The 16251-nt window shown below is 37.0% G+C and overlaps 2 protein-coding genes and 1 long non-coding RNA gene across 19 annotated transcripts in view; 1 reads left to right on the top strand and 2 right to left on the bottom strand.

The window, feature by feature from the left end:
- Window positions 1-87: 87 nt before the first annotated feature.
- Window positions 88-4741, bottom strand: LOC148696874 (disease resistance protein RUN1-like). Of its 6 annotated transcripts, none has more exons than XM_088694577.1 (6): window positions 4266-4735; window positions 3283-3818; window positions 2063-3164; window positions 1548-1928; window positions 903-1394; window positions 88-779 (listed from the first exon to the last, which is right to left on the bottom strand). In XM_088694577.1, exons 2-6 carry the CDS (start codon window positions 3813-3815, stop codon window positions 273-275), a joined length of 3015 nt encoding a protein of 1004 aa, XP_088550703.1. In that variant the 5' UTR covers window positions 3816-3818; window positions 4266-4735; the 3' UTR covers window positions 88-272. The 6 variants fall into 6 exon arrangements, with proteins under 6 accessions (XP_088550703.1, XP_088550702.1, XP_088550700.1 ...); XM_088694576.1 differs by having other exon boundaries at window positions 3283-3788; window positions 4266-4734; XM_088694574.1 differs by having other exon boundaries at window positions 88-1394; window positions 4266-4741.
- An 887-nt stretch (window positions 4742-5628) lies between these two features.
- LOC137725476 (uncharacterized) overlaps window positions 5629-16251 on the top strand; it is a 66716-nt gene continuing 56093 nt past the window's right edge. The window contains exons 1-5 of the long non-coding RNA XR_015962829.1: window positions 5629-6236; window positions 7056-7399; window positions 7627-7698; window positions 7862-8239; window positions 8508-8685. This is a non-coding gene — a long non-coding RNA (uncharacterized LOC137725476). The remainder of the gene's footprint in view (window positions 6237-7055; window positions 7400-7626; window positions 7699-7861; window positions 8240-8507; window positions 8686-16251) is intronic.
- On the bottom strand, window positions 10804-15169 carry LOC137724873 (disease resistance protein RUN1-like). Of its 12 annotated transcripts, none has more exons than XR_015962820.1 (8): window positions 14975-15168; window positions 14713-14768; window positions 14026-14567; window positions 13839-13906; window positions 12805-13748; window positions 12298-12666; window positions 11690-11984; window positions 10804-11589 (listed from the first exon to the last, which is right to left on the bottom strand). XR_015962820.1 is itself a non-coding variant. In XM_088694587.1 (8 exons), exons 3-8 carry the CDS (start codon window positions 14526-14528, stop codon window positions 11008-11010), a joined length of 2919 nt encoding a protein of 972 aa, XP_088550713.1. In that variant the 5' UTR covers window positions 14529-14567; window positions 14713-14768; window positions 14975-15150; the 3' UTR covers window positions 10804-11007. The 12 variants fall into 12 exon arrangements, 10 of the variants coding, with proteins under 10 accessions (XP_088550713.1, XP_088550714.1, XP_088550705.1 ...); XM_088694587.1 differs by having other exon boundaries at window positions 11690-12142; window positions 14975-15150; XM_088694588.1 differs by having other exon boundaries at window positions 11690-12142; window positions 14713-14765; window positions 14975-15150.

The following is a 16251-nucleotide window of genomic DNA, read 5'->3' as shown; positions in this document are numbered from 1 at the left end:
CTATTAAACCCATGATATTGATGGTTAAAAAAAAAAAGAGTCAACAACTATAGATGTTTGATATAAAAAATTTAAAATTGAACCATCTGTATCAAAATGCCTCTTGTAAATTACTTGGAAAGCCAAAGCGTTACAACAACAAAGACTAATACAAGGAATCCCTCGGCCACAAGGCTTACAAACAGCTTAAAAGATGAGAATACAAACAATAAGAGCTCAAATTCTTAATTTTTCATCTATTTTTGGCTACTCCAACCCGTAGTTCCTCCCGACTAGATGGTATCGACATCTTGAGCATACAGCAGGCTGATCCCACACCTTTTCACCGTTAATCGGTCGCCGAAGTGGGCATCCCCAGCGTTGAACTCAAAACAGACCTCAGTGACAAGGTTGTAAAAAGAAGTGGAGCGATTTAAATTTGCTCCCTCCCCAAGTGCAAACGCACTAAACCACACAAATATGAATTCGAACGGCAAATAAGAAAGCTTCCCCTCTCTTTCAGTAAAAGGAATAAAGGAAGGATAAATGATTTCATGACTTTGGCCACTATTGGTTTTGAAATTGCACTTGCATACAATCTTCATGAAACCCAAAGAAAGGAAAAAAGGTATGGCATTGTCAGCGACAACAAGAGAGAATGCAAAACCCAAAAAATCTGTACCATACCAATCTGGAGGAAGCTTGATAGTTATCGAAGATCCCTTATTTTGATGGCGGAACCAATCTGGAATTTGATTTCCCACACATATAGTGCTAACTAAAGTCTCATCAGAGATTTCCTGTAACATCGATGCATGGACATCAAATAAATTATTCAACACGTGAAAAAATGGCATGAGGGAGATACGAAAGTGTGCGTGTGTGTGCGTGCGTGCATGTGTGAGAAGGAGAGAGAGAGAGACCGTGTTTTGGTGATCAGCAAAAGGAAAACGCCCTCGAAACAATTCATATTTATCCCAAGCTTGTGTGAGTGAATTCACTGGCGCAGTTGCCACCCGCATAATTCTCAACCGTGTGTCCACCATTATATTGGTCCTTGCATTTTCATCCAAGTTTGTGCACTCACCAAAATGAAAACGCCCCCGAAACAATTCATATTTATCCCAAGCTTGTGTGAGTGAATTTCTTGAACTGGAAACTGTCTTCAGTGAAGTGCAGCCCTCTGCTTGAAGACAACGTAGCACTGGGAGCTCTGGTAAAAATTTTAGACTTGTGCACCATCCCAGATTCAGAAATGTAAGCTTGTCAAGATGTTTAAAATAGGAAGGAATTCGAACCAATTTCGTACAGCCGTAAAGATCTATACGCTCAATTTTTGGACAGCGAGAGAGATCTGGAACTTTAGTCAGATGCTTGCAAAAACTTAGTTCAATCACTTTTAAGTTCCCAATATTCTGTAACATATTAAAGAGAAATGGAAAGAAGAACATTATTGACTTCGGCCAAATAGATTTCCAGAGGCACCATAGTTTATACGAAGAACAAAAGTAAGCACACATACTTGTATTAAAAAAAATTGAAAAACAGAAGAGGAAGCATATATATACCTGGTTTTTACTCCAAAGTTTTTTCCCAGCAAAGCTGTAGGGCAATCGAAGCTCAACAAGATTTTGTGGAGAAAATTTTGTTGGAAGAGATTTCAACGGGTATTCCTGCCAGTAAAGATACCTGAGAGAATTGGGAAGAGACTGAAGACCTTGAGAAAGGTCCAGATTGTTGTTGTACCTCTTGCCAAAGCGAGGAACATATAATAAGTATTTCACCAATTTTGAACCAAAATCAAAGCCATAGTTGTACTCGACTCTTAGATGAGGATCATGAATCATCAACAATCTTAAATTAGACATCTTCTTGAAGGGTGATCCACATAATTCCAACCCTGTAAAGTTAGACGTGTCAAAGGATATGCATTGAACGGTTGAAGTTCCCTGGAAATCAAGAGAAAATAGTATAATGAGAATAAATGTACAACAAAGATTACTAAAAACTACTTTTGTTGACATATGCTTATACAAAATGAGTTTCCACAACCTATTACGTTTTCCTGACTTTTGGTTCTTACCGTATCATTCTCCAGCACTTGATAGACATCACCAGCAGCCCACAACCTATTACGTTTTCCTGGCTCGTCCTTGCATTGTTCGCGAACAATTGTCCGGCCCATTTCTTGCAGCAAATCATGCATCTCTAAGCAATTCATCTCTGAAATTGATATGAGAGACTTCTCAATGAGAATTTGGATTCCCGTCACGAAGAAACCCCGAATATCTAATATTCTTTTTGCAGTAAAAACATCTGCTCCTTTCAGGAAGCATGCAATGTCGAGAAAGCATTCCTTCTCATTTTCTTCTAATCCATCATAACTAAGTCTCAACACATTCTGAATTTTTTCGCTAGGAAATTTTTTCAATCTGTTCAATTCTTTTTCCCAGTCTTCTTCTGTATCGCAGCGACGGAATAAGGCACCCAAAGTTTTAAGAGCCAATGGAATGCCTTGAATATAATCTATCACCTTTCTTGAAAACTTTGTATAAACTGTCGTAGGAGACTTATTTTTCAGAGCATGCAAATGAAAGAGCTGAAGAGCGCCATCATGTTTCAATCCCTTGACCTCATAAATTTGGTCATCATCAACCTTTTCATCGAGTAAGCTCCGATCTCGAGTTGTTATAATGATTCTACTTCCCACACCAAACTTAAGATCATCTCCAACTAGAAGTTCTAATTGCCTTGAATCATTCACGTCGTCAAGAACAATGAGTACCTTTGTACGACGGAGCCTCTCTTTAAGAAGCTCTGATCCTATAGATGGAGTGTTAATATTTATATTTTCATCATCAAAAATCTCACGGAGAAGTTTATTTCGTAAGTTATATATTCCGTCTTTTCCTTCGGAATTTTCTCTAACATTTTTAAGAAAACAACAACCTTCAAACTTGGAAGAGAATCGGTGATATACAACATCAGCAAGGGTGGTCTTGCCAATACCACCCATGCCCCAAATACCTACATTGCAAACAACCGGTGAATCAAGGCATAGTAACGATTCAATTTGCTCAACTTTGGTTTCAATTTCAACTAGACCCCTTAAATTACTTGAGCTTTTGCAATCCAATTTGTTCAATATAACTTGGACAAGTTTCTCAATGGAATCGGCCTCTGTCCTGGAAAATATAAGTAACCACGAAGGAAAAAAATAGTTACTAAGTCCTGCATTAATGAATCTTGTTTGAAACAAAGGTCACAAGTAAAAAATTCTGCAAGAGTTGCAAAGTTAGTTACCCGGCTTTGTTTGAATAATCATAACCAGATAGGTTGGCAGCTTTCTCCAAAGCATCCCTCCACTCAAGCACCTTGTCCATACAGTCCTTGAAACGTTCTTCTAGCTTGGCAAATGCATCTGCATAACTCCCCTGTTGTTTTCGTACATCCTGTGGACTGATGTCGTAAAAAACGGGTATAACAAACTGTCCATCCCTTTCCTTGCATCCTAGTATATGGACGAGTTCATCCAGACACCATGTGGAAGAAGCGTAGTTTTTTGAGAAAATGATCACCGAAAGCTTTGATTTCTCAATAGCTTCTAGAAGGGCAGGTCTGATTTCATCCCCTCTCTCAAGTTTGTCATCTATGTAGGTGTGAAGTTTCTTTCGAAGTAAAGCAGCATGAAGGTGGCTGGTGAAAGTGTTGCGGGTGTCCTCACCTCTGAAACTAAGAAACACATCATACTTTCTTCGAGGTGACGAGATAGCAGCAGCAGAGGAAGAGGAAGAAGCCATACTAATAACCTGCAAACCCCACAATTTATATTTCATAACCTGCAATCCATCCATATATATTTTTCATAACCTGCAAATCCATCCGGATCTATTTCATAACATATACACACATGTACATTCATAAGGGGTCCATTAAACTATGACAAAATATGAAATTATTTATTTAATTAAGCCAAAATCCCCCATATACAACTGACATACATCTCAGTTAGTTTAGAACATTTACCCTTGAATGCACCCGAGGTCACTGAATTCGAATCTCAGTTAGTTTTCATACATCTCAGTTAGTTTAGAACATATAATCACTTCTATCAACAAAAAATGAAAAAAACAATTTTTCTATCTTGGTGGGCTTCATAAACATTCTGAGGGACCAAAAAGTCACCACAAATTAACAGTCGCCTTGCAATATTATAAGAAATGTAAGAGAAGACTATAATTATATGGTAATTGATTCTCCAAGTGTAATTAAGTCAGTGAGAGTACCTCTGAATCAAGAAAGAAATTGATTAGGAAATATTAAGATCTAGAGAGATCGAATACGAAAGACTGATCAAGTTGAAGCTTTTCCAGAATCCTGACGAAAATAATCCAGCGCAAGAGAGAAATATAGAAAGAAACAAGTTGGAAGAGAGATCATGTTGTTTCTAACTTGACTTTTGTGGGTTGTTGACTTACGCAGGTGTGAGGGACAAGTCTAACCATACAAACGAATTGTTATTATTATTATTTTTTTGATAAATATCTGCTTATTACGTTCAAGTTTTATGTTTTTTTAACATTTAGTATATGAAATTATTTTCATATCAAAGTCATAGTGACTGTTAAGTTAACTGTTAAGTAATTGATGATGTGATGCTTATGTAGACAATGATTAAATGTGTAGGATCCAAGTGAAAATTAAAAATTCAAAAAAATATTAAAATAATTAATTAAATAAACATATTTATAATTATTATTAAAATATATATATAATAAAGTAAAAATAAATAAATAAAAAAAATACCCCAAAGCGAACCCAGAACCCCTCCACCCCTCCATCCCCTCTACCCCTTTCATCTTCTCCGCCCGAGCACCCCCTTCACCCATCCCCCATCACCCACCCGAGCCACCCTTTCTCCGTCCACTCCTTCCTCTGGCACTTGCTGCATCTGAAACCCGAAAGAATCCCAGCTATCAACCTTGAGCATCAGAAGGGCCGACCGCGAGACCTTCGACGCGGAGACGTTCTCTCCTGCGGCGGCAAGTTCGTCCCGAACCAAAGAATCCTGCGGCGGGAGAAATTAGTGGGAGGGAAGGTTTGGTAGACACTGTGGGTATGAAAGCAGGGTTGGAGGGATAGACATATGGTGAATTGATGGGGCTTTGGAGGGGGAAATTAGGGTTTTGGGGTTGTCGGGTGGGGATGGAGGAAGGGGGTTTGGCTTTGTTTGTTTAGGTTTTTTTTTTTTTTTTTTCTTTAAATAAATATTTTTGTAATTAATTTTTAAATATTTTTTGAATTTTTGATTTTCACATGGATCCCTTAATAACACGTGTTATTCAATCATTGTTCACATAGACGTTACGTTATTGAGAGACTTAATATTCACATTAATGGATGTATAAGACTGTTTCAAAATTAACATTTTAAATATGACTTGAAACAAAAAAAATTTCGTAGTAAATGTAAAAAACCACAAAACTGATATTTACCTTTTTTTTTTTTTTTTTTTTTGGGTAAAATCCTTTCCGCAGAAAGGAACAAAATTTTATTCCAGCATTAAGTTACAACAAAGGCCCATATACACATAAACAAAACAAACAGAAGCCACCTAAGCTAAACCCAAAGGAGCCCAACCTAAGCTAAACCCAAAAGAGCCCAACCAAGGGCCCAAAGCTATACACGAACAAAAGAAAATTCTGGATTCCTTCTACCACCACTGCAATGGTATTTCCCAATCAATCCGAATCGATTTCCCCAGCAGACGCCAAAAATCCTACCAAGCAGCACCGTAGAGATTAAATGGAGGAAAATCTCATCATCCAGCCACGATCCTCGCGCCAATTTCATCCAGAAATTGAAAAAAGCATGTGGATTTACCACGAACAACATTGCCAACAAAGGCGGACAAAGAGAAGGAGGTGGTGTTGTAAACACCTGAGCCGGCATGATCACCAGAACTCTACGCACCCCCTCGAATAATCGCAACAACTTGCGTTGAAAAGTGACTGCAGACTAGAATGAAATTGGTCGAGGAAGATGGACGCCCGTGAGGTTTGAAGAACAGGTAAATCGGGACAAGATAGCAAGGGGTAAAGGCAGCAAAATGAGCAAAAAGTTAAAACTTAGAGAAAAAGGAAAGATCTTCCACCGACCCCTGCCACGGCGAGGGCCGGTGCAGGTCAATTATAGGTTCTGATCCTCAACTCAATTCACACCGTTTCAAGGAAATTCTTATGAGGCAATAGCTACAGGTGCACATATGTTTATTAAGCTTCAGTTTCATAGTGAAGTTTCTGGGATTTTGGTTCATATTTTTATTTTAGGTGCTTGGATATAATGTTTATATTTATGTGATTGAAGGATTACATGGATTTCGAATGATTCATTGGACACAGTCATTTTAGTTTCAGTTATTACATTACATTTGCTCATTTCGTGGATTATATCTTCATGTTAGAAACAAATCTGAGCTTGTTGTCAAAATATGAATTCATTCTTTTAAATCCTTATTATATCTAAATGAAGTCTCTCTCTCTCTCTCTTTTATCTTTAATAAAAAAGGAGAGAAAATTCCAGTCCTTCTACCACAAATTTAAGTCAATGTTACTAGGAAGCATATTTTTCTGAGTTCAGTCTCTCTCTCTTTTAAATCCTTATTGATATCGGTTAATGTAGATGGCGTTTATGGTTGATTGCTGGTGGGGAATAGTAGAGGGACATGCTTGACAGGAGTATGATTGGAATGGATACAAGAGGCTCTTTCAGATGGTGTGTGCGCTTAAGCTAAAGTGACATGTCTGTTTTATATAAATACGTTCTTGCAATTGCAGAAGCTTTTTCCTCTCAGTGGGCATATAAACAACATATGTGGTTAATTGTTTTGCCATCTTTGTGGTCATTTTTATTCTTTCTATGCATGTTTTTGGTAACAATTTGACAACTGATTGTAGCAACTTTTGTCTTTGTATGTTGATGCTGATGCATCTTAATAGTGGTGGTGCCATGCATGTTCTTGGTTAAATTAATAGAGTACATCCGTAATTTGGAATAGTTCCTTTCTAAATTGGCAGGAATTTTTTCAGCCGAGGAGATTGTTGGATGCTTCTGCTAATTGGATGATTTGGATCAATGAAAACGATAGCCAGTGATTAGGGGTATCTTTTGGCAGGATTACGAGCGTGTTCTCTTCTTATTTCTGAAATGCAGTTTGCAAAGGAAATCTATTTGCTACTAATCTACCACAACTCAAAGTTAAAAATCAAGAAGAGGTAACGGAAGAGGCAGTGACAATCACATTACGAAGGTCTCTGAGTTTCTATTCAACAATCCAGGCACAAGATGGACATTGGGCTGGAGATTATGGGGTCCCATGGGGGTCCTATGTTTCTGCTTCCTGGTTTGGTAAGGGAGAAAGGTAGTAATCACCATGTAATCCAGAAGATGAAAACATGGAGAATCTGTATATCATGGTTAAATATGAGAAATAAGTTTTGACATTCCAAAAGATGGCTGCATATTCATTTCGGAACTTCACAGCCTTTCTTCTTAGTTAAATGAATTAACCAAGACTGGTTTTTTCTTTATTATTTGGTCCATTTGGTAATTGTCGAGTGACTAAGTATTACTTACCAATTGCAACAGATCATTGCACTTTCAATTATTACTGGAGGTCTGAATGCTGTTATGATGTGCAGAAATCTCTATAATCATCAGGTAAGAATGCTTTTCATGAAATTAATGCTCTTCTCTCTGTCTGCCAACAAAGGCAGACAAAGAGAAGGAGGTGGTGTTGTAAACACCTGAGCCGGCGTGACCACTAGAACTCTATGCACCCTCTCGAATGATCACAACAAATTGCGTTGAAAACTGACTGCAGGCCAGAATGAAATTGGTCGAGGAAGATGGACGCCGGTGAGGTTTGAAGAACATGTAAATCGGGACAAGATAGCAAGGGGTAAAGGCAGCAAAATGAACAAAAAGTTGCCATGGCGAGGTCATTGAAGCTGATATCGAAGTGTTCAAAGCAAAGTAGAAGGGATCTGATTTCAAGAAGAAGGATTTGATTGATCTTTACAGCCAGTGCAAGGGGAATATGAATAGGTATTAGCTTTATTTATCACTGCATTTATCTTTTTGGTCATTTGGATTCCTGTTTCTGTTTGATACTTGCAGACTGTTCTATTCAATTATAGGTTCTGATCCTCAACTCAATTCACACCGATTCAAGGAAATTCTTATGAGGCAATAGCTACAGGTGCACATATGTTTATTAAGCTTCAGTTTCATAGTGAAATTTCTGGGATTTTGGTTCATGTTTTTATTTTAGGTGCTTGGATATAATGTTTATATTTATGTGATTGAATGGTTTTCTGTTTGTCAATGCATTTGCTTTTCTACTCTTTACCTTGCATTAGAGGTTGCCATGTCAAGTGAGTTCAAGTTTTGCTTAATACACAAGGGTTGTTTTTAAGCTTAGTCGCCAATTTGTATGCTCTTCATCATGTCTTTTATTTTCGTGGCAGTTAGGTGTCATTCATATGAAGTGTGTGCTGGTTGATCCAGATGCTCACTAAAGCAGGCCGAGGGTATTGATATCAGTTAATGTAGATGGCGTTTATGGTTGATTGCTGGTGGGGAATAGTAGAGGGACATGCTTGACAGGAGTATGATTGGAATGGATACAAGAGGCTCTTTCAGATGGTGTGTGAGCTTAAGCTAAAGTGACATGTCTGTTTTATATAAATACGTTCTTGCAATTGCAGAAGCTTTTTCCTCTCAGTGGGCATATAAACAACATATGTGGTTAATTGTTTTGCCATCTTTGTGGTCATTTTTATTCTTTCCATGCATGTTTTTGGTAACAATTTGACAACTGATTGTAGAAACTTTTGTCTTTGTATGTTGATGCTGATGCTTCTTAATAGTGGTGGTGCCATGCATGTTCTTGGTTAAATTAATAGAGTACATCCGTAATTTGGAATAGTTCTTTTCTAAATTGGCAGGAATTTTTTCAGTCGAGGAATTTTTTTCACCCCGTCATCAACAAATTTCAACATATATAAAAAAAGTGATATTCTTTTCAACATATTTGTATAAATTCGTTCATGCACTTGAAATTTTATGTTGATTAGTGTATGTTTTCATAATTAGATCATATCAAGCTCTATTCATGCTCATTACTATTCCTAAGAGCCCGTCTTCTGTCAATGGCGACAATGGAGGCTAAGCCTGAAGCCAAACCAGAAAATTGAAGAGAGTTCTGAATCTCTTCTCAAATACAAGGTAATTAAAACTTGAAAAAAAAAATTATGAGCGCCAATAACAAAAGATTATGACTTTCACATGTTTATAAGATCTTCTTCTAGTTCTGTCCTAAAGTTGAAATTATGAATCCTTGTAAACAATCCTCAGGGAAGACATCCTCCCGATATGCTTCGCCACAGGCACTTGTATTGAAGCTGGAAGATGGGATGGGTCTTCTCATCCCCTCACAATTTGAAAATGCCTCTCAATTGAATAAAGAGTAAACACCGCCAATCTTTTGATATGTTTTCTGTATGTATATATTATCAAAATATTTTAAGTACTTGCAACAATGCGCGGAGCACTTTTGCTAGTGATTATTATGAAACGAATTATTGTAAGAGAAGATAAGATAAGACCACATTATTTTTGGAGTTTTTTTATATTAATTTGCAAATTAAATGATAAATTAAGTAAATGAAATATTAAAAATTAATAAAAGAATGATCAAAAGCCTAAAAACTATAGCAATTAGTACTATGATGTAGTATTTCTAGCTAAACCCATCATATAGATTGGTAAAAAAAAAGGCCACAAGGAATAATAAATTAAGTAAATGATAAAAGTTTGGTCAAGAAAACCAAACTCACAAGGAAACTTTTATATGATCTAGTATTTTATGTTTGATTTGTGTATGTTTTCATTATTAGATCATATCAAGCTCCATTCATACCCACTTCTATTCCTAAGAGCCCGTCTTCTGTCAATGGCGACAACGGAGGCTAAGCCTAAAGCCAAACCAGAACCAAAAGAAATTGAAGAGAGTTTTGAACCTCTTCTCAAATACAAGGTAATTAAAACTTGAAAAAATAATAATTATGAGCACCAATAACAAAAGATTATGACTTTCACATGTTTATAACATCTTCTTCTAATTCTGTCCTAAAATTGAAATTATGAATCCTTGTAAACAATCCTCTGGGAAGACATCTTCCCGATATGCTTCGCCACAGGCACTTGTATTGAAGCTGGAAGATGGGATAGGTCTTCTCTTCCCCTCACAATCTGAAAATGCCTAATAAAGAGTGAACACTGCCAATCTTTTGATAACTATGAACTTACATAAATTTAGCTTCCAAGAATATCTTTTGAACAGTGAGCAATTAAACAGTGTCAATCTTTTGATAGCTATGAACACTGCCAATTTCTATAAATCTAGTTTCAATAATTTATGTTTTCTGTGTGTGTGTGTGTGTGTATATATTATCAAAATATTTAAGGCATTCGCAGCAACATGCGGGGTACTTTTGCTAGTGATTATGGAACGAATTATTATAGGAGAAAATAAGATAAGACTACTTGATTTTTGGAGTTTTTTTATATTAATTTGTGAATTAAATGATAAATTAAGTAAATGAAATATAAAAATTTAATAAAAGAATATTTGATCAAAAAGTTGCTTTTATAACAATTAATATTGAGATCTACTAGTATTTCTTTGCTAAACCCACGATATCAATGGTTTAAAATAAATAAATAAATAAAAAAAAAAAAAAAAAAAAAAAAAAAAAAACAGAGCCAAAAGCTATAGATGTTTGATATAAAAAATTCAAAATTGAACCACCTATATCAAAACGTCTCTTACAAATTACTTGAAGAGCCAATGCGTTTAAACAACAAAGACTAATACTAGGAATCCCTCGGCCACAAGGCTTACAAACAGCTTAAAAGATGCGAATACAAACAATAAGAAGAGCTCAAATTCTTAATTTTTCATTTCTAACTCTTTTTTTTTTGGCTACTCCAACCTGTGTTTCCTCCCGACTTGATGGTCTCGACATCTTCAGCATACAGCAGGCTGATCCCACACTTTTTCACCGTTGATGGCATCCCGTAGTGGGCATCCACAGCGTTGAACTCAAAACAGGCCCCAGTGACAAGTTTGTAAAAAGAATTGGAGCGATTCAAATTTGCTTCCTCTCCAAGTGCAAACGCACTATACCACACAAATATGTGACCGAATTTCGTACAAGCAAGCACTCCTCCTTTTTCATTAAAAGGATAATGGGTAGGATAAATGGTTTCATGGCTTTCACCACTATTAGTTTTAAAATTGCACGAGCATCCAAGCATCAGATCTTTATAAAAGACATTGCGACCGAGAACAACCGATAGAGCAAAACCCAAAAAATCTGTACAATACCAATTTCGAGGAAGCTTGATTGTTATCGAAGATCCTTCATTTTGATGGCAGAACCAATTTGGAATTTCATTTCCTTCACATACAGTGCTAACTAAAGTCCGAGCAGAGACGGTGCTACCTAAAGTCCGACAGCAGGTAGGGATAGATGAAGTCATTTCCTGTAACATCGATGCATGGAAATCCAGTAAATTATACAACACGTGAAAAATGGCATGAAGGAGATATGAAAGTGTGTGCGTGCGTGGGGGAGAGAGAGACCATGACAATTTCTTCTTCTTTATGTTGCTGAGTTTTCAATGGCCCAGTTGCCACTCGCATAATTCTTAACTGTGTGTCAGCCATTATATTGGTCCTTGCATTTTCATCCAAGTTTCGGCAATCAAAAAAGTTAAAACGCCCTCGAAACAATTCATATTTATCCCAAGCTTGTGTGAGTGAATTTCTTGAACTTGAAACTGTCTTCAGTGAAGTGCAGCCACTTGCTTCAAGACAACATAGCACTGGGAGCTCTGGTAAGAATTCTAGACTTGAGCAATCTCCCAGATTCAGCCACCTAAGCTTGTCAAGATCTTTAAAATAAGAAGGAATTCGAACCAATCTATCACAGCCATAAAGCACTATATGCTCAATTTTTTTACTGCTAGAGAAATCTGGAACTTCAGTCAGATGCATGCAAAAACTTAGTTCAATCACTTTTAAGTTCCCAAGATTCTGTAACAAATTAAAGAAAAATGGAAAGAAGAACATTATTGACTTCGGCCGAATAGGTTTCCAGAGGCACCGTAGTTTATACAAAGAACAAAAGTTAGCATATATATACTTCAATAAAAAAAACATAGAAATAAGAATAGGAAGCATATATATACCTGGTTTTTACTCCAAAGTTCTGCCCCAACAAAGCTGCCGGGCATTCGAAGCTCAACAAGATTTTGTGGAGAAAAATTTGATGGAAGAGATTTCAACGGGTATCCCTGCCAGTAAAGATACCTGAGAGAATTGGGAAGAGACCGAAGACCTTGAGAAAGGTCCAGATTCTTCTCATACGCCGCGCTACAGCAACAAATATAGAAGTATGCTGCACCCAACCCAAAGTTATAGTCGTACTCGACTCTTAGACTAGCATCATGAATTATCAACAATCTCAAATTAGACATCTTCTTGAAGGGTGATCCACATAATTCCAACCGTGTAATGTTAGACGTGTCAAAGGATATGCATTGAACTGTTGAAGTTCCCTGGAAATCAAGAGAAAATAGTATAATGAGAATAAATGTACAACAAAGATTACTAAAAACTACTTTTGTTGACATATGCTTATACAAAATGAGTTTCCATGGTCCCATCATAGAAAGTTCATGATTTTTGGTTCTTACCGTATCATTCTCCAGTACGTGATAGACATCATCAGCAGCCCACAACCTAATACGTTTTCCTGGCTCGTCCTTGCATTGTTCGCGAACAATTGTCCGGCCCATTTCATGTAGCAAATCATGCATCTCTAAGCAATTCGTCTCTGAAATTGATATGAGAGACTTGTCAATGAGAATTTGGATTCCCGTCACGAAGAAACCCCGAAGATCTAATATTCTTTTTGCATAATAAACATCTGCCCCTTTCAGAAAGCATGCAATGTCAAGAAAGCATTCCTTCTCATTTTCTTCTAATCCATCGTAACTAAGTCTCAACACATTCAGAACTTTTTCACTAGGAAATTTTTTCAATCTGTTCAATTCTTCATCCCAGTCTTCTTCTGTATCGCAGCGACGAAATAAGGCACCCAAAGTTTTAAGAGCCAATGGAATGCCTTGAATATAATCTATCACCTTTCTTGAAAACTCTGTATAAACTGTCGTAGGAGACTTATTTTTCAGAGCATGCAAATGAAAGAGCTGAAGAGCGCCATTATGTTTCAATCCCTTGACCTCGTAAATTTTGTCATCAACCACCTTTTCATTGAGTAAGCTCCTATCTCGAGTTGTTATAATGATTCTACTTCCGGCACCAAACTCAAGATCATCTCCAACTAGAAGTTCTAATTGCCTTGAATCATTCACGTCGTCAAGAACAATGAGTACCTTTGTATAACGGAGCCTCCCTTTAATAAGCTCTGATCCTACAGATGGAGTCTTAATATTTATAATTTTATCATCTAAAATCTCACGGAGAAGTTCATTTCGTAAGTTATATATTCCTTCTTTTCCTTCGGAATTTTCTCTAACATTTTTAAGAAAACAGCAAGCTTCAAACTTGGAAGAGAGTCGGTGATATACAACATCAGCAAGGGTGGTCTTGCCAATACCACCCATGCCCCAAATACCTACAATGCAAACATCCGATGAATCAAGGCATAGTAACGATTCAATTTGCTCAACTTTGGTTTCAATTTCAACTAGGCCCTTTAAATTACTTGAGCTTTTGCAATCCAATTTGTTCAATATAACTTGGACAAGTTTCTCAATGGAATCAGCCTCTGTCCTGGAAAATATAAGTAACCACGAAGGAAAAAAATAGTTACTAAGTCCTGCATTAATGAATCTTGTTTGAAACAAAGGTCACAAGTAAAAAAATTCTGCAAGAGTTGCAAAGTTAGTTACCCGGCTTTTTTTGAATAATCATAACCAGATAGGTTGGCAGCTTTCTGCAAAGCATCCCTCCACTTAAGCACCTTGTCCATACCTTCTTCAAGCTTGAAACGTTCTTCAAGCTTGGCAAATGCATCTGCATAACTCCCCTGTTGTTTTCGTACATCCTGTGGACTGATGTCGTAAAAAACGGGTATAACAAACTGTCCATCCCTTTCCTTGCATCCTAGTATATGCACGAGTTCATCCAGACACCATGTGGAAGAAGCGTAGCTTTTTGAGAAAATGATCACCGAAAGCTTTGATTTCTCAATAGCTTCTAGAAGGGCAGGTCTGATTTCATCCCCTCTCTCAAGTTTGTCATCTATGTAGGTGTGAAGTTTCTTTCGAAGTAAAGCAGCATGAAGGTGGCTGGTGAAAGTGTTGCGGGTGTCCTCACCTCTGAAACTAAGAAACACATCATACTTTCTTCGAGGTGACGAGATAGCAGCAGCAGAGGAAGAGGAAGAAGCCATACTAATAACCTGCAAACCCCACTATTTATATTTCATAACCTGCAATCCATCCATATATATTTTTCATAACCTGCAAATCCATCTGGATCTATTTCATGACACATACACACATATGTAATTAAGCCAAAATCCCCTATATACAACCGACATACATCTCAGTTCTCAGTTAGTTTAGAACATTTACCCTTGAACGCACCCGAGGTCACTGAATTCGAATCTCCTTCCCCAACATAATCACTTCTATCAACAAAAAATAAAATAAAATAAAAATAAAATAAAATAAAATAAAATCAACTTTTCTATCTGGGTGGGCTTCATAAACACTCTAAAGGACCAAAAAATCACCACAAATTAACAGTCGCTTTGCAATATTATAAGAAATGTAAGAGAAGACTATAATTTTATGGTAATTAGTTCTCGAAGTGTAATTAAGTCGGTGAGATTACCTCTGAATCGAGAAAGAAATTGATTATGAAATATTAAGATCTAGAGAGATCGAATATGAAAGACTGGTCAAGTTGAAGCTTTTCCAGAACCCTGACAAAAATAATCCAGCGCAAGAGAGAAATATAGAAAGAAACAAGTTGGAAGAGAGATCATGTTGTTTCTAACTTAACCTGTGTGGGTTGTTGACTTACGCAGGTGTGGGACATTCGGATTGCTGTCGGCAAAAGATTTTTTTTTTTGGTAAAATCCTTTCCGTAGAAAGGAATAAAATTGTATTCCAGCATTAATTTACAACAAAGGCCCATTCATTAATTTACAAACCAAAGGCCCATATACACATAAACAAAACAAACAGAGGCCACCCAAGCTAACCTAAAAGAGCCCAACTAAGGGCCCAAAGCTAGACCCAGAACAAAAGAAAATTCTAGGTTCCTTCTACCACCGCCGCAATGGTCTTTCCCAATCAATCCGAATCGATTTCCCCAGCAGACGCCAAAAATCCTACCAAGCAGCACCGTAGAGATTAAATGGAGGAAAATCTCATCATCCAGCCACGATCCTCGCGCCAATCTCAGCCAGAAATTGAAAAAAGCATGTGGATTTACCACGAACAAGACTGCCAACAAAGGCAGACAAAGAGAAGGAGGTGGTGTTGTAAACACCTGAGCCGGCGTGACCACCAGAACTCTACGCACCCTCTCAAATGATCGCAACAAATTGCGTTGAAAACTGACTGCAGGCCAGAATGAAATTGGTCGAGGAAGATGGACGCCCGTGAGGTTTGAAGAACATGTAAATCGGGACAAGATAGCAAGGGGTAAAGGCAGCAAAATGAACAAAAAGTTGCAGACTGTTCTATTCAATTATAGGTTCTGATCCTAAACTCAATTCACACCTTTTCAAGAAAATTCTTATGAGGCAATAGCTAAAGGTGCACATATGTTTATTAAGCTTCAGTTTCATAGTGAAATTTCTGGGATTTTAGTTCATGTTTTTGTTTTAGGTGCTTGGATATAATGTTTATATTTATGTGATTGAAGGATTACATGGATTTCGAATGATTCATTGGACATAGTCATTTTAGTTTCAGTTATTACATTACATTTGCTCATTTCGTGGATTATATCTTTATGTTAGAAACAAATCTGAGCTTGTTGTCAAAATATGAATTCATTCTTTTAAATCCTTATTATATCTAAATGAAGTCTCTGTCTCTTTTTTCTTTAATAAAAAAGAAGAGAAAATTCCAGTCCTTCTGCCACAAATTTAAGTCAAT

Source organism: Pyrus communis, chromosome 5 (assembly GCF_041283825.1).
Source record: "Pyrus communis isolate YQ-2024b chromosome 5, ASM4128382v1, whole genome shotgun sequence".
NCBI classification, from domain to species: domain Eukaryota; kingdom Viridiplantae; phylum Streptophyta; class Magnoliopsida; order Rosales; family Rosaceae; genus Pyrus; species Pyrus communis.
Note: the sequence above shows the minus strand (reverse complement) of the source record. Positions and strands in the feature narration are given on the sequence as shown.